Here is an 18,925-nt window from a genome sequence, read left to right as displayed (position 1 = left end):
TGTGTATCTTCTTGAATCCATGGTTGTAGTTTTAAATTAGATCTGCTGAGCTAACTTCATACACTGCTGGGAACAATAATTACAGGCCAATCTGGAATGTAAAAGAGAAGGCTGGTATTTCCAGATGTTGCCTTGCTTGGAAACCAAGTCTCTATCCAACATCAAATTTCACATTTTTGGGATAAAACCCTTGTGGTTTCCATTAAATTGAAGACATTGCATTTTACAGTGCATCTACCGCAAGTGCTTCCAGCACAGAGGAAGAGTCGCCACTGCATCAGAACCAAAGATGTGTTAATTAGGATGAAGAAAGAAGCTCAGCTCCTCCATCACGATGTTTGTGTTCCAAAAGCCAAATGATGTGAGCATAGACATCTGCATTTTTGATGTTATTTCTTATGTGCAATATGATCTGTTGTCCTTCCAAATCATTGCGTTCTGAGAGTCACTTTGTATTTTGTGTTGAAATTGTCTTCAGTATTTTGAACATCTTGAACATTGTTTTTAAAGAGTTCGATACAATCAGTTTCTCTGCTGCCATATTAAAACTAGATACATCTTTTGTGTCTTCAAAGGCAATGCTGAAAGAGTATGATTTTGGAGCAGTATCTTTTTTCCTGCAAGTGTTTAATGAGATTTCTAAGAATTGTATAATATGGAGTAACAATAAATGTAATGGAGAACAGAAAGAAACATTTTTGTTAAGAAATTTTAAACTTGTTCATAGCAATACCAGCACATTTTCAAGAGCAAAGAAACATGCAACTAGCCTCAGTGATCTGTTATATGAAGTCTTTCTAGATTGGCACCCACAAATTAAGAGATCAGCTGATCATCAGCTTGTTTGCATTTACTTGAAAAATCAGTAGCCTGTCACGATCCCTTGCTATGATCCAGCTGGAGCCTACAGATATATTTAGATTGTTCTGCTTTATTGATGCAGATATGTCAAATAAAAATATCTCTCTCACTTTTTTTTTGTTTTTCTTCACAGTGCAGTTATGTGGGGCCTGGCCTGATGTCTTATTTCCACTATCAAATGTGTTACACTGCATGCTGACTAGTACTTCTCGGAGGTCAATAGGAGCATTTGGTATGTACTCATTCATATCAAGCATTCATTCCTTATTAAAAAAAAAAAAAAATAGCAGGAAGGAAGGCCATGAGAAATAAAGCCTATGTTTTGTGATGATTATAATGAGATTGCATGAGACATTAATCACTGACAGCAAATTTAATTGCTTAAAAGGGAATGGATTTCCCGTCATCCATGCTAAAACATGTTCTATATTAGCAGTGCTAAACAATCTCTGAATTCAGAACTCAATGTTTATATATGGAAAAAATGACTAATGTGTATAATGTTGTACATGAGTAGTGTCATATCTGATAGCATGAGGGTTGATAAAATGTCAGTAGGTCTAGAAGAAACTATCCTAACACACAGTAAACCTGCTTGCATTCTGGTGTGGTTTAGGATAGTCTAGGCCAGATTTGGCTGTCATCTTCACTTTTTAAAAGTGAGGTTCATGCCCACCTTGCCTGTGATGAGTAAGTTCTGAGTAACTCCTGTCTAGAAAAAAGTACTCTCAAAACATGTATTATATCTGATGTTCTTCCTGGTAGTATGTATTTACACATGGAAATAGTTGGGGAAATTACCTGTGTGAAAACAGGAGCATTGATTTCTCATAGGAATCTTAACACTTCATGTGGACAAAGCATTCCCCCATGACTGCTCCCATTATAGGACAGAAGTTTGGTTTTATTGCCTTTATATGGGAAATGTGTAATTATTTATTTTCTTTTATGGGAAAGAGCAGAGTGTGATAACCTGTATGTTCAAAAATCATGAACTGTGTTTCAAGAAATACAGAAATTGGAGAAAGATACTAGAGTCTTTGACTTTTGGAAGGTGAAGAATTTGAGTTCGCCTTTTTAAGTTTCTCTAATGAGTAGGAGAAAGTTTTTAAAAAGACATTTTTAACATAATGTGGTTTCAAGAGATTAAGTGAACAAGAAATGTTAAGTATCACACTGCTGAAAATGTACTCTTTGAAATCCTTGTATATACTGTATTAGGCGTGAAATCCTTTAAATTACAACCTAACCATGTGTGGGGACCAGTAGGGATACTGAATAAATATTAATAATCTATATCCAGGATAAAATATGGAGAACATGACATATTTATGAAGTCTCAGTATGTTGTGCATGGTTTGTGAGGATCTAACATACCATTGAACTCCACAGTAATACTCCCCTTTGATTTAACTAAATTTACATAAAATGTTTTAAATTTAACCAAGTATTTATTTTCCAGGTGACCCTGTTGTTATGCTTTTTCTCCTTGTACCTTTGTTTTACAGAGCTGTAAGACAGTTTGCTAATGGAATTAAGTCAGCAGGCCTTGATAAATTTGTTTCTATCACTTAACACAACTGACATTATTTCAAAACTATGATATACTCAACATGGATATTATAGCTTTTGTATAGATTTGTCATTTGAATAAACTCACTGAAAAAATCTATTTTCAGTACCTACCCCTTTATGTTAAAAGTTATTTTTAAAGTTCAATATATTTTCCTAAACAAAAGATCTCTGGCTGTTTGAGTAGTTTGCCTTACTATTTTAGAAGAAAGAGGCAGTTAATTTAATACTACTGATTCTTATCTTTTCCAAATCCTCTTTTATTAGACACTTTGCTTTTCTCTTAACTTTTGTTCCCCATTCTTGTCTTCGGCTTTTTGGTTCATTGAGGTTCCACAGCTTTATCTTGGAGTGAGGTAATATAAGCTGATGGCACAAGAAATAGTTTCCTTGCAAGCACCATATCTGTTGTCAGCTAAGTGTAGGGCAGGAACCATTCAATGTTAATACATTTTCATTCCATGAACAACTCTTCAAACAACAACATAACAGAAAAGGAGTTAGTTTTCTGAAGATACTTATGGCCTATATACTTTTAGAATTACAAAAGACTGTACACAAATATGTTAAAGTAGTTTTTTCTTTTCTAGGCAAGAGTCTAGAAATGTGGTCAGTTTCTTACCAGGTAAATACAAAGACAGGCTCATTCTCTCAAAGAACTTGTTAGAAAATTTTCTTGTATGTATCCAAAAATTAACAATCATGCTGCATTAATGGACTGTGTGAAAGAGGTACATTTGTTTGCAGGAGATGAGAGAATTTTAGTTCTTAATTATTTGAAATGAATGTGGTCTCCTTGCCTTCTGATTGTTTGTGGGCTTAAGACGTTTAAAGACAAAGTGCTAATTTTTGTATCTTTCTAAAAAACTGTTAAACTTGACAACAATATTTGTTTTTATGTCCATACCTTGAATTAGACCTATGCATTACACACGTGCACAAATTGCAAGTATTCATAATGTGGAAGCTCAGCGTAGACCAAGTCTGCTCAGATGTAACAAACCGCAAGATCAGGAGTCGGATTTTGTGGGACAGGGAATCTTTTCACTTCTGTATAGTAATGGTTGGTAGACAAGATATTTTTTCCTATGTTAGGTGGAGTGATTGTAGAGATTTTTTTTTTTTAATTTTTACTTCTCACTTGCTGCACAAAGAAGAGGAAAAAGGGGCAATCAAAAGGTTCACACTACTAAAAAGTATTTTTTTCCAATATGGTTGGGAACTTACAGGGTGTTTGAGGGGGAAAGATTGACGTAGCTTAAGGTCCCACTTTTGCAATCCAAGCAGACAGCTGGTCTAGTTCCAAGGAATTTCACAAAATATCTGCAGAACTATAGGGATTCACTTGGCTAATCTGAATTAAAATCAGATCTGTGTTTTACATGATAGTTATATTTGTGCAAATGTGTTTGGAATGATAACACTATGGCTTGTTTTAATTAAAAAAAAAAAAAAAGTGACCTCGGTTGTGTTTTGCTTGTATCTGCATTTTCTCAGTATGCATTGGGGATTTTTATGCTGCTTGTTAGTCTACAGATCAAACCAGTGATTTGAGACTAATTCTCTCTGGAAAGTGCTGAAAGAAATAATTGTGTCTGGAGATGCAGTTCAGTGTTTTGTGTGGATATATGCACACTGCTGCCCAGCAGTGATGGGTGCCCATTGCTGAGGGGTGGACAGGATAGGAACTCAGAGGCAGCATTTATTTATAGTTCTCATCTGTGCCCATTCCCATTTCTGCTGCTTTGCTGACCTTGTTTGATGTACAAGCACTACAGGGCAGGACCTTGCTTTTCTGTTTTTATAATACTTTTTTATAATGCTTGTCTCAATGGAAACAGGATCTCAAAATGCCAGTCTTGATGATGAGTTCTGCCTAATGGTCTTAACTTTCATATCTGATTAAATTGTCAATCCTGGGCATTTACATGGCACCAACGATAAATGTGTTTCTTAATCTCTGAATCCTGAAGAGTAGAATTCTTTACAGGGGACTTCATTTTTATTCTTCTTATCCCTGGGTTTGGGGGAATGTGACTATACCTTAAATCAAAACTCCTTTACAAGCAGGACTCAACCTTAGTGGGGTCTGACAGTATTTTCCCCTTCTTTTCATTTTTTCCACTTTGTTGTTAACGTAGGTATCTTAAGACTGCAATCAGATATACTGTTCTGCCTCCAGTGCAGCCAAAGGGTGAGGTAGCCATTCTTAGGCTGGCCCCACTTACTCTTCCTCCTATTCTCAGTGTTGCTGTTTTCTTAGATCTGCTGAAAAACTTAAATCTGCTGTTACTTAAATCTGTTCTCCCAAAAATGATCCGCCCATGTCTTCATTTTATCCATAGGCCTTAAAGTCCATCAGAGATCACGTCTGTAGAGAGCACCGTCCTATTTAACAATATCTGACAAGATTAAGGAAACAGAGCAATTTGTTTTAAAAGTAAGTAATTAAAACAACAATTCAGACATTAAGCAGGATATTGTCAACTTTGCTAGCCACCACCTCCACAGTCTTCCTTTCTGTTAAGAGTCATGGCAGGAAACATTTTGTATTAAGGAAACAAAATTTACTATTGTCCTCCCCTTATTAGTCTGGATTACAGTCCCAACTAGAAACCATGCCACTGGTTGTATGTTATATAACCAAGGTAATTCTTGTTCCAGTTCCTTCAAAAGCTCAGAGAAAAATGCAATAATTAAGACATGTTCCTGTCTTTTTTCCTTGGATATGTGAAGTTTGTTTCCAATGTATATACGTGTTTACACACTTAAATTTGTTAAAGTCTCCCCAGTGTTGTAGGAAAAAGTAAGGTAAGGGGTTTTACAGGGTGCCTGCCAGTGTGACGCACTGCATCACAGGGTATGCTGACTTTAAAACTGTTTCTTCTAGAATGCAACTCAGCTGTTTGTTCAAGGATTTGTTTGCAATCTTCCTCCACGTCCCACAGTCCAAGCATCGAGTCTTGTATATAAGCTCTCTTGAGGCTAGATTTTATCAGAAATCTTACCTTTCCTGTGCCTTCAGCTGGAGGCCATAAACTCTCTAACAACCATTGTTTAAGTATGCACACTGAACATTACACAAGTCACTACCAGCATAGCAGCTATGGCTTCATTACTCACCAGGACCTGTTGGAGGCCACTTAGAAATGTCAGATAAGGGAATCATGATTCCCTAGAGAGGATGCAAACTGTAATATTGCATTCTGAATTCAGGTTTAAATCCCAGTCCCAATCTTCCTTACCCCTCTCTTCCCCTTCCCTCCCCCTACCCCCCGAATACTACAACAGGGCAGTATTTCATCCCACTTTACAGCCATGACATCCATTACATGCCATGACATCCATTACATATATGTAGTTAGCATTAAAAGTACTTTTTAATCTTACAGTGTACCTGCATACTGCAACTCTCTGCTTTGGTTCCAACTTTGCCAGTCACTCGAAGATGTGCCCGGGGTCAGGATTAGGGCCTGTTATGAGGTCTGATGCGTGCCCTGTAGAGACAGTTCTGGTAGCAATCAGTATTTGGTTCTACAAAACAAGGACCTGGTTTGACAGTGGTGGGCCACTGTGACATGCTGATTGCTACTTGCTCTTTGAAGTGCTTGATTTTTTTTTTTTTTTAAGGAAAGCAAGGAGGTTCGTGCCTTGTTGCTCTTATCAATCCACAAAGTGGATGACTGCATTTCATCACTACTTTCAACTTACATCTTATATCCCTTAAAAGTTGCTACTACACAGCTCCAAAGAATGTCACAATAAATAGCATCTAGTATTTACAGGACCAAGTTGTTTATCTTGGACAAACACCATAGTTGCCCTCTGTATAAGAAAGACGGCTTACACTTCATAGCAAATTCAAACACTAAACTGACAGAAAAGAAGTGGTCTATTCTTGGTTTGCTTCACCTGCAGCTTCTTTCAACTAAGCTGTAAAAAGTGGGTCAAGATAGCTTATTACTATGCAAATTACAGCCAAATTTTCATTCATACTTTTTATTAAAAAATTTTAAGAAAAAGCTTCTCTGAGCCAGAGTTAACTTTTCTCTTACTTCCTAATTCTCTTCTCCAAATTCCACTATGAATCAAATACACCCCATATGATCAGGATCATTAACCTGGAAAATGCTAGTTATTATTTGTTATCATACTGTCCCCTTTATGTTGTTTTGAAACTTTTCCTGAATATTCATAGCTGTAGAAATATTACTTCCTGCTCTTTTAGCTGCCTTTTTTTAAAAAAAAAACTTGAGGCACAAATACAATGTCAACCCCATTCTCCTGTAGATACAGAAGGGAGTTTGTGATACCCATTTACCTCTGAAAGAGGACATGCCTTGCTTTCCAAGCTGTTGAAGAATCTCATGGGAAGTGGGGATGCTTGCTGCAGTGGTGCAGGGACAGGGTTAGCACATCCAAAAGCAACTGCACAATGAGTTGCAGTCTGGGGTCCCAGCCAGCTTTGGACACAGGCTACAGCTGCCCTGCAGGTGCCCGATTTCCAAAGGATGTGTATCTTTTTTCCCTGCGTGGGATAATTCTGGTCTTACTGGTGACCTGCGATCACAAAGTATCACTAATTCTTGGCAGACACGGAAAAAAGTATTTGAGGCTGCACTAGGCAAAAGAGTTCTAGAAGATACAGGAAAGTATTAGTGCCACTGTTCAAAGCTCCAATAATACTTCATCTGTGTTGTGTACAGTAATGATAAAAACAGATTTAATCTAAAACAACTGCAGGAGGACTCCAGGGTAATGGTGAGTCTGTCTTACCAGGAGAGACAAAAAGGTTCATTTGTTTATCCTAGCAGAACTATCACTGCTTTTCTACCCAGCAAGTTTCTGTTTAATGAACCTGTAAGAAAATGGAGCTCTTCTGGCAACATCACTTTCAGCTTATTAAATTATCTTTTCATATCACTTAAGCGTTTTCTTGTTGCATTGCCTGATTAGCAGCCAATGCCATACACTATCTTGTTTCCTTAAAATCCCAGGACATATTCCATGTCACTTGGAAACACATCCAGAAGTCTGCATGGGAACCAGACTATCGTGCCAACAGTGAAAAGTTACTGTGCAGAAAAGGATAGAGGCCTAATTATTGGTTAAAGCGTGAAAAAAGCCTAGCTTCGTTTTGTGAGGAGTACGTTGTATTCTAGTTCTCCAAAGTTCTCTTTGGATTTCACATTACAGGTATGTATCCAGCAGCAGACTGGGAGTTGTATGTAATTTTGCCAGCAGGCAAAAGCCGTAACAAATCTCACAAAGGAGATGAAGCCATTAAAAGAACAAGAACAACCAGAAGGAAGAGCCTAGGATCCTACTGGTTAACCATTGAGATTTGCCTGGTAGATGAGGCAGGGAATATCAGCATTTAAGGCTGAATTTGTAGCCAGAGCACACCGGTATTTAAATGATCTTTTTGTTCCCTGCTGCAGTGTGCAGACTTGGAGCTATGTGTATTCAGAAAGGAGCTGGAGCTAATGGAATGCAGTACTCTTTCTTGGGGCTGAAGAAGCTTCTCCAACTTGGCATCTTTTATTCCCTGGCCATATGCCTACTTTGGACAGATTAAAAGCTTCACCCTGAAGTAGAAGGATAAAGATTTCACCCTTTGTAGAGTAAGTACACTCTTTGTAGACTAAGTATACACAGTATGGAATCTGAGTGTATTAATTATCTAAAAGCTGCATATAAAATAAATCTAGTACCAAAGGCATATTTTGATGGACCAATGTTGAAATTTTGCATCTAAAAATAGCCAGGGTTTATACTAATATGGATTTTTTTTCCTCTGGCTGTGAACACAAAGATACTAATTTATACCAGATTACTTATAACACAGGAGTGACTGCTATTGCCAGGGATTTAGTTTAGCAGCTCTTGTTTTATTGCTCAAATGCTACATGGCCAGTTTGTGCTTGCTAGCTGGCAGCCTGACTTATGAACCTTTGGCCTGTCAACAACTCACTGAAAAAAGTATATTGCTGTGTGGGCAGAAAAGCTATGAGCAGAAGTGCATGCACTTTATTATATGGTCTTTTCCCCTCTGACACTTGAAGTAACTAAAAGGAGAAAACTTTCATTAATGTAAGGGACACTTTGCTACAAAATAAAGAAAATGAGAAGGAAATTTGTTTATGTTAGGTTTATTGAACAGTAACTTCATTTATCCAATTTTGGATTTTTCACAATACTTAATCCAATTATTGCTAGCATGTAGGATAATTCTAATTTAGTGACATTGTACAATTATTCAAAGTAGTGGAAAAAGTCAAGTCTGCAAACATTCAGACTGTGCTAGAATTCATATCTTAACATAGCTGAACAGATAACTTCTCTAAATAAAACACATTATGTATTTAAAATGTCTCTCTTTTATTAATAATAAATTAATAAAAACTCAATGGCATCACTGGTCAACAAAACACACTGAGGATAGTGTGCAGGTTGTCTACATATCAATCAGAAAGGTAATAACACTGCTACCTTGATGAAAATTGGAGAAATACTAGTGAACTTATATACATATATCACTTTAGACATATGAAGAACACCAAGCAGAAGAAATGTACTTCCATGTTTCCCCAATTTTTTATATTAAATAAGGCGATAATATAAAGCATAGCATCACAGCAACATAATTAAATCTCTAGGTGCTGAGTCCTGACATAATGTCATGCTCAAAGAGGAATGTGCAAAAATAAACACCTGAATTTACACTTTGATTCTTTGTTCCGTAAAATAAAAACTCTAGATTCCACTGGTAGGAAAAACAGAAGTAAAGTTTCTGGGAGAATCCAAATCAAGAAAGCTGTGCTCTCAGCCTGTGGCACTATTTGGAATATCTTGAGCATCTGCTAAATGCAGTTTTTGTCTGGAGCAAACCATTAAGGAATAAAACTTGCACATATCGGTAAAGGACAAACAAGATAGCAATGTTATAGAAAACTATGCGCTACGCTTATTACTGTGTTTATCTGGGCTGGTATATACCTGTTGCAGGACTAAGTCTCCTGCTAGTTCTTAACTAGTAAACCAATCTTCCTCAGTGAGAGTTAAGCACTACGTACCTCCAGAGTAAACCAGCAATCCAAGGAGGATGCCAGAGGATCTGTACTATTATTATTATGTGATATCATTATCACATTCCACTTGCATTCTCTGAGATCTAGCCTTAAATAGCTTTTCACAGATACAGAGGATGTATATACTAGTGCAGTATCCTATGTCCCAAGGTTGAGTCTCACCCACTGGACTGTCCTTCCTCAGTGAGTAGGAATTGTGTAAAATCAGAAATAGCTAGGCTATAGCACAGACTGAGTGTATCACCCGTCACCTGTATTCATAGCTCATCAAAAGCACAATACATAAGATAAATACCATATTTAGCTTTGTCTTCTAGATGGGCTAAGAGCACACTTGTTCCCAAACAAAGCTCAGTTGAAATAATTGACTCAATCATAGTCTGACCCTAGAAATAAAAAATGAGGTTACCACAGCATTCACAGTAAAGCCAGTAATAAACAGCTACATATATTTTTAGAAAAACTAAATGGTAATAGGAATCATTTATCAGAGGGACAGAATGCTTCTGAATACTACAGAAGGAATATTGCCATGTATGTTTGCTTCAGAGTTTCTCAGCAAAATACACGTAAGGAAAATGTGCTTCTGAAGGGCTTTGCCATCCACTGTCAACATGTTGTCTAAAACGTTGTACCAGCTAAATAAATCGCCATATGAAAACCAGCCTGTAATTAAAAGTATTAAGATCCAGCCATTTATATGTTGAAAAAACTTAAAGTCCATGATATATTACAGTACTAATTAAAAAGAAGGGGTATTATTGAAGAGATTTCACTTCTATGAAGACACAGTAATTGGGGAAATATACTATAATTCAATTATAGGTAATAAATATAATGTGAAATAAACATTTAAGAAAAAGGATACATAGATGAATTCAGTTCTTCCAGCTGCAATATAAATGTAGAAAGTATCAGAAATGGTACTTCAGTTAGTCAAATAAATGCAACAATTGTGCTAATATGCTGACATAATATATTAAAAGGTGAAATAAAAAATAATGATTATTGGTTTAAGTGGAAATGTTCATTTTCATTACAAAAAGCAAAGCAAACTTGCACTGAATTCTACACCAACAGAGCTAAGTACCACATTAAATTTAAATCTAGGTATCTAAGGAAATTTAAAGAAATTTTAACAATTTTGTTGTTTACAGAAATAATACACTAATGAAATGAGAAACAAAGTCTAGAATATGTAGACCTAAATTCCTTGTTACGTGTGGTCTCCCCTACATGTGGAGCTGATAAGCCTACATCCTCACACAGTTTATTGTTACACTGCCCTAATCACCAAAACAAGAAGCAACCTATAAAGAAAGAAAACACAAGGTGCTGTATTTTCTCAAAACCAATATGGAGCAACTAAGGCTTATGTCTTGGTTCATTACAAAGCTTTGTTTTCCTCAACTGTGAATTTCATAGAATGTAGGCTGAATCATTACCCATCCAATACAGTGTTTTACTCCTGAGCCTAGTTCTGTGGACAAAGTTCAATGTTTTCTGCCTTTCCTATACTTACATCTGATAGCAACCTATCCAAATTGGAGTCACTGGCTAGTTTTCTTTTATCTTCAGGGAGTTCTTCCAGCTCCCCGTAGAGCTCCAAGTTGAGACGAGCAAGCTTTTCCTGCATACTCCGCACATGCTCCATCTGCTCTATGGAACATTCATTTCCTACAAGGCACAAACAAACAAAACAAAAGCTTTTGAGAAAGAAACCTGACGGAGCAAATGAAAGTGTGAAGTCATAGCTCAATGTGACAAAAAAGCATCTTACAACTCAAACTGACATCAAAGACCAATTTAAACATTGGATTTACTTTCCACATGATTTCATCCTTTTTCATAACTGAAGTTTCTGTCCTCCCATCTGATACTATATTGTGCTGAATTTATGATAACCATCAATTGTACTACACTGATTTTTAGAGTATAGAGTTGCTGGCTATGGTCTGATTTTGTCTTCTATTAGAAAAGTCCTGTATTTTTAAATGTAAATGTGATCATAATAAATCTTCTTTCTACTTTTGATTATTCCTGGGGTTTTCTCTCTTGTAACTGACACATTCTATAACAGAGGCCTTTCAGGTTCTCCTGTACAATCAATCTGGAGGTAATGTGATATGGTGACCTATCATTAACCTTCAAAAGTATATACGTATCTTTCTACAGAGCACAGAAACAATGAAGCAGAAGAGTCTTCCACAGTTTTTTAAAACCTCCATCTACTGTAGAGTAGTTACAGTAGTAGAATATATGATTCTAAGGCATAAGGAGTCACTCACATTGGTAAAAAGCAACTTGATTTGGACTCTATAAAAGTCATTGATGAGATTTTTATAGACTCTCAGCAATGACTTATAGGGAGTGTAGTAGGGTTAATATGCTGCAAAATCAGGTGCTAAATGAGATTTAAAAAATTCTTATTACATTTATACTATATATAATAAGTGTTTTCAAACTCAGTATCTTAAATCTATAAGCCAGGGTACTGTCCTAGGTGTGCCATGTTGGTTGGAAGGCATAAAGAAACGGCATTTGACCCAGCTCACACTGAAGCTAAGCTCACAGTTAACAGGATTACCATTTAAAAACGCAGTAAGATCTATTAAGATATGTTTAACTTGATTTCATATAGCAGAGACCAATGTGACAAACTGACAGTCTGTCAATACAGCACATTTGTTTGCTAAGACTACCATCATGTAGCTATAAAAGCAACTGTTATATAAAGACAATCCATGTATTTACCAAATGCTTGAAGTTTGCCAGAGTGGAAGTCATTCAGGAGACTCAGAAGTCCCCTTTCCATTTCTTGGACATCTGATACATCTGTGAGAAAAGAATGCTGGATTGGTGCTGCCTGTGCCCCCTTTGCTTCCCCTCCTGGAGGTTTGGCTTTTTCTTTTATTACTCTAAAGAAATTAAATGATTAAACAAAACAAAAATTACTTCCTGTTTTCCTTTCTATTGAAAATTTAAAATGGAGGATTACACTACAACTGAGCTTTAAAAATGAAATGGAAAATATATGATAGATATTTTAATTACTACTTTTAAATTAAAAAATTGATCACAAGTTTATCTTAAGAATAAAGAGTAACATCACTATTTTGATAATTTGATATTGCAAAATGAAGGATTCCAACTATCTGCTTTCCTATCAGTAGTGGCTCTGAGGAGACCTATCTTAATAACCTAACAAGGACCATTACTCAACAAGGACTAAGAGGGGATGAGGACCTGACATATACAAAAATCAACCAAAAAGCATGTGAAACGCACTTCAGTCCTGAGAGAAAAACCCTCACCGATCATACACTCCAGTTGTCACATACCACTCTACTCTGGAACCTGAGTGGAAAACCATTCATTATAACCTATATGAGAAGATGACCTTGCCTTCAGATAAATTTTCTCACCTTCAAACCTCCAAATTCTGCTAAACTCACAATCAAAAGCAAACTCCCTGTACACTAACACATACCAAATAGAACTAGTCTGTGCCTGAACAAATGTTAAACTACATTAAAAAAATCCCTACAACCCCCTACTGCAAAAAACCATCACAGTTCCTAGATCCTAGAGACATTTTCTCAGAATATAATAAAGTTTACTCAGAGTACCATGCACCCATGGAAACTATGTGAATGAAACTGAATAATCATTATAAACCCAAAGGAACATGCAATCAATATAGAAACAAAACACACAATTACCAGCAAGAATTACTATACTCCATCTCTATAGAACATCCAGAGATGGATTGTCAGGCTGCATCCTAACCTAATACTAAATGCTGGTAAAATGGCATTTTGCATCCCTAATTTGCCCATTCATCTGGTCATCTATTTTTTTCACCTGTATCTCAAGTTTAATACGATATATCACCACTCCCAGAAACTTACTACATTTGAAATTCATAATATATACCAAAAATGTCTATTTAACTAAGAATGTATCATTTGTCATTCCCTTTATTATTTTAATGAAAAGTAAAGTACATTTGCGTAATTGGTTTCAGGAAATCAATTATGCAAATATACTTTTCAGTATTTTGAAGTCAGTGATACACAAGAATGCAGAGAATGTGAAAATAATTAAATACTCCTACTCCACTATTACAACAAAGTTCATTCTCACATAGGATTTTATCAATTTTAATTTATCGTTTTATCAATTACCATTCCTGCTTGGAAAGTTCTAGAAATTGTCCATATGACCACCGCTTAGCTTCCCTAAGCACTTGAGTAACAATGTCCTTTTCCAAATCATAAAGCAAAAAGTTATTTCCAAAGCAAGGCCATTTTCTTCTCCAGCCCACATTGTGGCTACAAGAAATAATCTTGTGGCAAATTCTAGAATATTATTTAGTCCTAAGTAAAGTCTACAGTGAGCTGCGAGCACCACATATTTACAGAGGACAGGGGTTTATTATTATCTCCCTCAAAATATTAATGCATTTTTCCCTGAAAAGCAGTGGATAAAGACTTTACATTGAAGATATGCACAGTACTTTCATCCTGCCAATACCAGATCCTTCAAACAGCCTGTCAGTGCTTAAGAGGACAGTTCAGTGTTTAATCTTCAGCTACTACTTACAGGTGAGTAACTCAGCTGGCTCTCTCCAGCTAACATTTCACATTCAAATTCCTCTTCACTCATTTATCTGTTGTTTCCGCCACAGCCAAGAAATATAGCTTCCCACATGGAAGAAAATTAATATCCTCAAACTTAAATACAAGCATTATTAATAACATGCAATCTACTTCAAAGTGTTACTTTCTGAAGAGCTGAATGCCTCTCTCTGCATATGAGTATGTCCTGGAAGCTACTGCTTTGCTCAGTGATAGCTCCCCAAACAAAAAACAGCCAGAAATTCCTGTTCTAGCTCATCCTATTCAATTCATGTCCTTCATTTTCTGCTCTACTTTTCAGTTCTAACCTTGCAGTCATGTTGTCATACATTTGTTCCTCAGAGCTGTACATTTGGGCTCTGCTACGTCCCAGTTTACAATGACCAGATTTGCCATGTTTGATCACACAGTCCTGTCTTTCACCAGTCACATCAGGCAATCATCTGTCCAGCTAAATCTTTATCAGTATGAGTGTACATTATGTAACATTTTATAAAGCTTACAAGATGAGTATGCATATGTCGAACACCTTTTATTTCTACTAACTATTATACTGCATTAAACAAAACTGAGTTGTTAAAAAAGACAAGTCATCAAATATTTTCACAAATCTGAATTTCTTTCTTTTCATTCTGTCTGAGCCAATCACTTAGACTGCTGGATCCAAGTCTGTCCTGCACTGGCAGGTTTCTGACATTGAGCTTGTAAGATGCTCTCAAGCTTACCGTTTTAACTTTGTTTTTTGTACTGTAGGTTGCGGTGCAGGATTTGAAAAGGCTGTACTTTTACTGGCGGGCACTGAGCTTTTCTTGGAGTTAGCAACCTGAGCAGGGTGAGTAGTGGATGATTTGGGGCTCCTCCTCTTGATTTTCCTTTCTTCCATTTCTTCTCACTTATTCCTCATTTACAGCATCTAAACTAATTTCTTGTACTCTGAAAGGAAGAAAAGCAGTTACAAAATATCCAGTAAAACTCACATTTATAATAAAAGCAAGGGAAAAACAGACCACACTGCACAGAATTTTATAGCTTTTTCAAAGATCAGCAGTCACTCATTTCTCGAAACAAGAGAATCCAGTTTTCAGCAGAAGCTGCCCAGGCCTGTCTGATCAACAAGAGTCAGGAATTAAAATCTTCTGCATTGGCTTCAGCATACAGGTATCTACAGAATTATATCAAGCTTTGTGTCTCATGGATTATTACTAGAAAACACTGTGACTCCTCAAGTATATGACAACCAAAATACTAAGAAATGTTGGTGACATGTGGCTGCTGTTTTACTCATCCTTGCTAAACAACCTCCTCGGGGTCGGGGGGGGGGCATAATCTATCTGAGATGGTGCTACCCAAAAACCACCTGGCTTGGAGAAACACCTCCTTTGGCAGCCATAATCAAATTGAGAACAGGAGATTTTAGACACACCAATGTAAACTCCATGGATTACTGACCCACCAAAGCCAGCTCATTCCAGCTTCCCCACCACTGCAGACTCCGGACCCGCAAATGCCACAAATTGGAGCAACGACTCTTGTATTTTAATGAAGAAAAAACTATATTATATCACTATTTTATTAACACGGTCACTTGTGACACTGGGCGTCACGGTTCACGCGCTGCCTCTCCCTCAGTCCCAACCGCTGAAGCCAAAGCGGAGGTCAGGAAAAGGCTGCGGCTCCAGCCGGCAGCCCCCGGCTTGTGAGGCAGCCGAGAGGGGCGCGGGCGCTCGCCCGCTCGCCCGCCCTCCTCACCAAAGGCTGCAGCCATCCCTCCCTCCCCACAGCGCACGTTAAACGTCCGCCGAAGCGCACAGCCCCGCCCCCGGTCCAGCCCCGCCCCCGGCGCTCGCTACCTGTGGGGAGGCCCCGCCCCCGGAGCCCAGCGCGGACCCTCGGCCTCGCCGTCCCTCGCCCCCTCCCCCACGGCAGCGTCAGGGCACAACCCGGAGCGCCGTTCACATGACCGCGAGAGGGGCGGAGCTGCCAGTAGGGCTCTGCGCTATGCATTGTGGGAGCCCCGCCCTTCCCTGCCGCAGCACTCCTGTGGTGGGCAAAGCAACTACCATTCCCAGAATCCCCCGCGGCAAGAGGCATGAGGACCGGAAACAGCGCGTGAGAAAGGCGCAGGCGCGGGGCACCGATGTCGGCGCTTGGGAAGGGTGGCGTGCCTCTAAGCGCATGCGTGAAAAGACGGGCCTCTCCCCACCGGCCGCTGCAAGGGCGGGCCTCTCGGGGGCGGGGCCGTGAGGGGGCGAAGTAGCTGTTAACGGCTGCTTGCAGGGAAGCCGCAGGGGGCGGGGAGCTCTTCCATGGGACCGTGGCTCCTCGCAGAGAAGGGGAGGCAGCAGCATTTTTCCGTGCGCTGAGAAATAGCAGGGGTGGTACCAATTCCTGTTGACACAGCTGCTTTCCACATGAACAGCTGTTTCTGGCTTGAATGTCTACATATGGCATTGCATTAGCAGGGATTATAATAAAAGTGTGCCAGTACTGTCGATACAAAAGCTTTGGGTATGGCACACTCAGTGTGCTACAGCATGAAGCTGTCAGTGTCCATCCTTTCCTGTGCCAGTTGCCTCGCCAGCTTCCCTGGCCTGGCACCGGTGCTGCAGCTCCAGGCACTCCTCAACTGCCCCTGAGGAGACTGACTTCCTAATCCTTCACAGCCAGCTTTAGCCCACTGGGGTAGAAGCCATGCGCTGTGTGCACAGTGGGCAGCTGTGGGGTGGGCCTCATGGCTGTCCACAGCCTGAGGGCCCTCTGGTTAGCAGTCTGCAAAAGCATTTTCAGGCTCATAGTGGGGCTGTGAAATGGTGGGGAAAGCCAGAATCAAAACAGCAAAGAAATTCTGTAACTTCTTAGATGTCTAGAATGTCGAATATATAAGAGCAGCAGAAAGGCTAGAAAATACATTCTAGCTCCTTGGCGGTAGGGCATTTCATATCACATATGACTTCTGGGGGGGGGGGCTGTCTTTGCCACCCACAGAGAAGCTCAAACACGAACATTTTTGTAGGTTTGAAGCTTTAGTTTGATGCTGAATAGATGCTTGTCAGTGACAGTCTCTGTACTCCAGATGGCAGCAACAGTTCACGCTCTTGATGTCTTTATACTTGGATATTTTTTACGTTTCTCATTGCTAAACAGAGTAAAAACTTCTTTAAAAATAGCTATTTGTATCACAATTATTTTCTTAATGCTATCATAATAATTATATTTCCAGTATTTGTAATTGCTTTCTTTCTTGTTTAGTAGAGTTTGACAGAGTGACAGAACTATCTACATGTTACTCTCTGATTTAATTACAAATATAAGACCCCAAATGATGAAAGAATTTGCAGAAAGTCAAGGTAACTCTGTACCAATGTGGCTGGAGGATTACTAATGGAAGTTTCAGGTGGTAACCTAGAAAATCATGTTCCAGAGAATATTCTGCATTCTTTCTTTATTTACGGGTATGACTTTTTCTTGTCATCTTAGAAAGAAACCTGAATAATTCTATGGTGGCTGGAAAAAAAAATCGTGGTGTTTTTTAATCTAAAAATAGTTTCCCAACTTCCCTAATCTCTTTAAAGCTGAAAATCTTATCTTCGAAGAAAGTCATGGGAATCCACGACTGATGACCTGGCATCCTTGAGACTAGTGAGAGGGAAAATGTGAACCAAAGATATAAAGTCAAATTTAAACCAAAGAGAAATTAGTTGTAGAACGTGATGTTAGTAGAAGCAAGCTTTTGGTCAAAATTACTTTTAAACAAAACTGATTTCAAGACATTCATTTGCTTTCATCTGTTCAGGCTTTCCAAATCCTTTTTTTTTTTTTTTTTTGTTTTTTTTGTTTTTTTTGTTCTGATGTATTTAAAAGACATCTCCAGCTTTAGATCTTGGATATTTAATAGTTTCTTGTATATTATATATATTAGTATTGCTTTTGTGAAAACATTTTGCCCCAAGTCTTCTTGGGGAGACATGGGAGAAGGGAGACATGAAGAGCATATAAGTGTATCCTTGACACTGTGTTGCCTACCTTTATGGAGGGGTCAGAGAGCAATAGGTTGGGTTTCACCAGTCAGCTTTTAGAGCCCTGAGAAGGCATGACACAGAATTACAGAATCACAGGGGCTGGGAGGCACCTCTGAAGATCATCTGGTCCAACACCCCTGCTCACAGCACGGTCACCTAGAGCAGGTTACTCAGGACCATGTCCAGGTCGATCTTGAATATCTCCAAGGATGGAGACTCCACAACCTCTCTGGGCAACCTTGTTCAGAGTTTGACCACCCTCCCAGTAAAAAAGCTTTTTCTTATGTTTAAATGAAATTTCCCATAGTTCAGTTTATGCCTGTTGTCTCTTGCCCTGTCACTGCATGCCACTGAGAAGGATCTGGCTCCAACTTTCTTACTCTGCCCCACAAGTATTTATACACATTGATAAGACCACTACCCCCAAGCCTTCTCTTCTCCAGTCCCAGCTCTCTCAGTGTCTCCTTGTATGAGAGATGCTCCAGTCCATTAATCATCTCTGTGTCCCTTTGCTGGACTTGCTCCAGTGTGTCCATGTCTTTCTTGCACTGGGGAGCATAGAACTGGACACAGCACTCATATGCTAAGTACATGTGCTGAGTAAAGGGGAATAATCACCTCCCTCAACCTGCTAGCAACACTCTTCCTAATGCAGCCCAAGAGGCTGTTGGCCTTCTTTGCTGTAAGAGCACATTGGTGGCTTATGCTCAGCTTATTATCTAGCAGGATCTCTGGGTCCGCT

The 18,925-nt window shown here is 38.7% G+C and overlaps 1 protein-coding gene and 1 long non-coding RNA gene across 4 annotated transcripts; one reads left to right on the top strand and one right to left on the bottom strand.

The window, feature by feature from the left end:
• The first annotated feature begins 1,558 nt into the window (after nt 1–1,558).
• Nucleotides 1,559–11,556, top strand: LOC112996213 (uncharacterized). The gene is made up of 2 exons (XR_003262379.2): nt 1,559–4,873; nt 7,875–11,556. It is a non-coding gene; the product is annotated as an uncharacterized LOC112996213 (long non-coding RNA).
• CCDC28A (coiled-coil domain containing 28A) lies at nt 8,570–16,166 on the bottom strand. Of its 3 annotated transcripts, none has more exons than XM_026121616.2 (6): nt 16,015–16,166; nt 14,890–15,097; nt 12,279–12,442; nt 11,047–11,201; nt 10,393–10,415; nt 8,570–9,313 (listed from the first exon to the last, which is right to left on the bottom strand). In XM_026121616.2, exons 2-6 carry the CDS (start codon nt 15,045–15,047, stop codon nt 9,259–9,261), a joined length of 555 nt encoding a protein of 184 aa, XP_025977401.1. In that variant the 5' UTR covers nt 15,048–15,097; nt 16,015–16,166; the 3' UTR covers nt 8,570–9,258. The 3 variants fall into 3 exon arrangements, with proteins under 3 accessions (XP_025977401.1, XP_025977411.1, XP_025977421.1); XM_026121626.2 differs by lacking the exon at nt 16,015–16,166 and adding an exon at nt 15,614–15,944; XM_026121636.2 differs by lacking the exon at nt 16,015–16,166 and adding an exon at nt 15,618–15,944.
• Nucleotides 16,167–18,925: the final 2,759 nt, after the last annotated feature.

The sequence above is a fragment of the Dromaius novaehollandiae genome, chromosome 3 (genome assembly GCF_036370855.1).
Source record: "Dromaius novaehollandiae isolate bDroNov1 chromosome 3, bDroNov1.hap1, whole genome shotgun sequence".
Classification (NCBI taxonomy): domain Eukaryota; kingdom Metazoa; phylum Chordata; class Aves; order Casuariiformes; family Dromaiidae; genus Dromaius; species Dromaius novaehollandiae.
The sequence above is the reverse complement of the archived record's forward strand: the minus strand, read 5'-3'. Positions and strand labels throughout refer to the sequence as shown.